The 3,374-nt window shown below is 32.2% G+C and overlaps 1 protein-coding gene across 1 annotated transcript in view; it reads right to left on the minus strand.

Moving 5' to 3' along the window:
* Window positions 1–547: 547 nt before the first annotated feature.
* Window positions 548–3,374, minus strand: part of ASIC5 (acid sensing ion channel subunit family member 5) — a 28,546-nt gene continuing 25,719 nt past the window's right edge. The window contains exons 9-10 of the mRNA XM_011360329.1: window positions 2,331–2,422; window positions 548–874 (exon numbers count right to left, since the gene is read on the minus strand). Coding sequence (XP_011358631.1) covers window positions 684–874; window positions 2,331–2,422 — 283 coding nt within the window. The 3' untranslated portion in view covers window positions 548–683. The remainder of the gene's footprint in view (window positions 875–2,330; window positions 2,423–3,374) is intronic.

Here is a 3,374-nt window from a genome sequence, read left to right on the forward strand (position 1 = left end):
GTTGATTGCCTGAGGGGTAATGAAAACACTGCAATTCTTGAATTTCTTCTCTATGTTAAATAAATATACAGAGATTTTCGAAGAAACTGATAAACACTGTGTCCTACCAATATTCTACAGATTTAGCTTTATTTTCAAATTGATTTTAGTATCCACCTGAATAGGAAATGAATACAGGTCCTGCTCCTCCAAAAGTCAGTTATAGAACTTTCCAGACCAAAAAAATAAATAAAATTATGTTGAATTTTAATGAAAATGAAAATCTCAGAAATTTTTTAATGCACAAATTACATATATTATTTCCTAAGTGAAAAGGTTTCTTGTCTCCTCATATATAGTTTATTTATCAGGTCTGATTTACATATTTAGTCATAAGGAATGTCTTTTTCCATCACAAAAACAACCATTCATCAAAAAAATTTACGAAATGCCTACTATATAATCTCTACCATTCTAGATGTTGAGATTCAATGGTGAAAACAAAAAGTGACTGTTTCTTTTTAAATATATGTACATGAATGCAGACAGACATATAAAAATATGTGTAAAGAGATAGATATTTACAATGAGTTTTATTGACTCTCCAAAACTATAACATAAAATTACGTAACAATGAGTTAGACAGGAATAAATCTGAAGGTATTGTGAAGAGTTAAAGCAAAAGTTCTTGTCTTAAGTGACCATCAACATTCCTCTATGCTATTTTTATTCCCCAAATGAGTCTGAGGTGGAGGAGTCCTCGAAGTCATTTCAGGTATCTTCAGCAAGAACAAAATGCATATCCAGTAGAAATTAGTGAATATATATTCAAGAATCTCTATAATTGTAATCATACTTGCCCCACAAAATAGGCCCAGTTGTCCACCAACTTCTGCTGTAATAAAACCAATAGAGAAGTTGAATAAATCATATTTTTGATAAAAAAGCAAATCAAACTTCACTAGAATTTAAATTATTTGAAGCTTATAAGTTAATCATAACTGATATTATATGAAGATGAGTCGATTATATTAGTTTAAGTTTGAGATAAATTAATAATAGCAATTAATAATATCTTAAAATAATATTCATATAAATCATCTCAAAAAAGAGAGAGAAAAAGCTAATGTAAAATCTGTATCCAAAATTTAACTCAAAGACTTTGGAGGATATTAAATATAGATGAATTTATAAAACATCCTAGACAATTACAAATTTATTTCCATGTGTCTAATGAAGAGTAGAAATGAGACATTCAGATGGCATTATTGGGTGATGATGTTGTTCATTAACAAAACTTTCTAAGCAATTTGTGACTTCAAGTATCCAAACGATTTCTTTTTAAATATTTGTAATATTTCATTAAACTAAAATATGTTAACACAACACCGCCATCTTCTTAAGAAATTTTCTAAACCTATATTTACTTTTATTGTTTGTGCTTTTTTATTGTGATAAAATGTACACAACAAAACATCACTTTAATTGTTTTTAATTGTATAGTCCTGTGGCATGAAGTACATTCATATTGTTGTACAATATCATCATCATCCATCCCCAGAACTTTTTCATTTGCCCAGCTGAAACTCTGTATCCATTGAAAAATAAGTTCTCATTTCCCTCTCCAGCGCCCCTTGCAACTACTATCCTACTTTTTGTCTGTATGAATTTGACTCTTGCATTGCCTTTCAAACGAGATCATACTATTCATCTTCTCCTCATCACCCTGGGCCATTCTTAGGATTACAAATCATGGTGAAGTATAGACTTCCCCACATGCTTTGAGGAATTTGTATATTTCTTCCCTATTTAGGGGCTCAGCTGCTATTTTCCCTGACTCTGATATCCTCTTCTGTCTCCCAAATGACTTCATTGAACATGCCTTGAGATGCAGGGAATCAGCAATTAAGTTCGTTAAGGACTGTATGATGAAGGAGTGTGAGCACAGAGTGGTGGCAACTTAAATGGTGAATTTTACTTGCTCAGGATCTTCTTTCAGTTCATTCTGGGCAGAGGTTCTGGGTGAAGGTCTGAGATGGCTGACATTCTACTCACTGGTAGGACTGCTGAACATTCTACAATAGTTAATTGCTGAGAGGGATATCTGAATGGAAAGTAAGGTGCTGCACGAGAAAATGAGATGATGGACATCAGCCTTTTCTTTGGGAAAGCTTGTGAGATCTGCTGGAGATCTTTGCCAGTGAGTGGAAAAGTGTCAGATTTAAATGTCAGGTGAATGACAAGCACTATTGCTTCTTTTCCTCCATTGATAAGCTAAATTTTAAATACAAAAGAAAAAAAAACTGATAGAAAATTGTTTAAACGTTGAGAAGCAACTAAATAACACTTACCAAGTAATTCAGACACACTCACTGCTTTTTGCTGCTGGGTTATCTTATAGTTTAGGTCACTATAGTTTATTTCAATGTTTACAAGATTCTCTCTGGAGATGAAAAACAGAGTTAATCTAGCTCGAAATTGTCAGCACTACTGTTAATTACAATTTGACAAATGTAATGTTCATTTTTGGTTCAGATGTTATTTACGTGGAATTAGACACACCATTATTGCATTTAATACTAATCATAATACCTTCATTTGGAAGGCACTTTTTGTCATGTTGATATTTAGGGAAAATAATTTTTCTCCAGACCCAATAATTTTTTATGCCTCATTCCTGAGAAATTGGGAAAAAACATTAAATGTAAATATCTATGGAGTACATTATTTACCGATATTTAAGCACGTGTCTAGTTTGAATTCAAATCTTGGTACCGTCCTTTGTAACTTATGTGATCCTAGAAAAACCACATGGTTTTTCTGAGTCTTGGCTTCTTCATCTGTAGTCAAGATTTTAAAGTCAGGATTTTAAACTTATGATGAGGCGAAACTAAATAATTTATTAAAGAATTGGACTACACTGGGTATACAATAAATATAGTCATTTATGTCATTAATATATAAGAGACTCTTGTTTTTTAGTGTCTTCTAAAAATCTCTGTATGTGACCAGAGTGGTTAAGCAGTATTTTTAAATGGTAAAACTCTATGTAGTTTCGGATACCCTTACACTACCACATCTCCAAACCAGACTTCCATCTTGAACTTTACCCTAATAGAAACAAATGCAACAAGGCAGAGTTTTTGTCTTTTTTACAAAGTGGATCCCTAATCCCTAGAACACTCCTCTATCCTGACATATAATAGGTGCTCATTATATGGACAAATAAGGGGACAGATTAAAAATAAAATCAATTAATAAATGGATAAATATTAACTTGTCTTATAAGCTAAGAAGAAAACCAATCACCTGGTGAATTTTCAGTTGGCAATAATAATTGTCATTAAGAATGGATTCTAGTCTACGGCCATGCCACCCTGAACATGCCCAGTCCC

Source organism: Pteropus vampyrus, unplaced genomic scaffold (assembly GCF_000151845.1).
Source record: "Pteropus vampyrus isolate Shadow unplaced genomic scaffold, Pvam_2.0 Scaffold53, whole genome shotgun sequence".
Taxonomy (NCBI): Eukaryota; Metazoa; Chordata; class Mammalia; order Chiroptera; family Pteropodidae; genus Pteropus; species Pteropus vampyrus.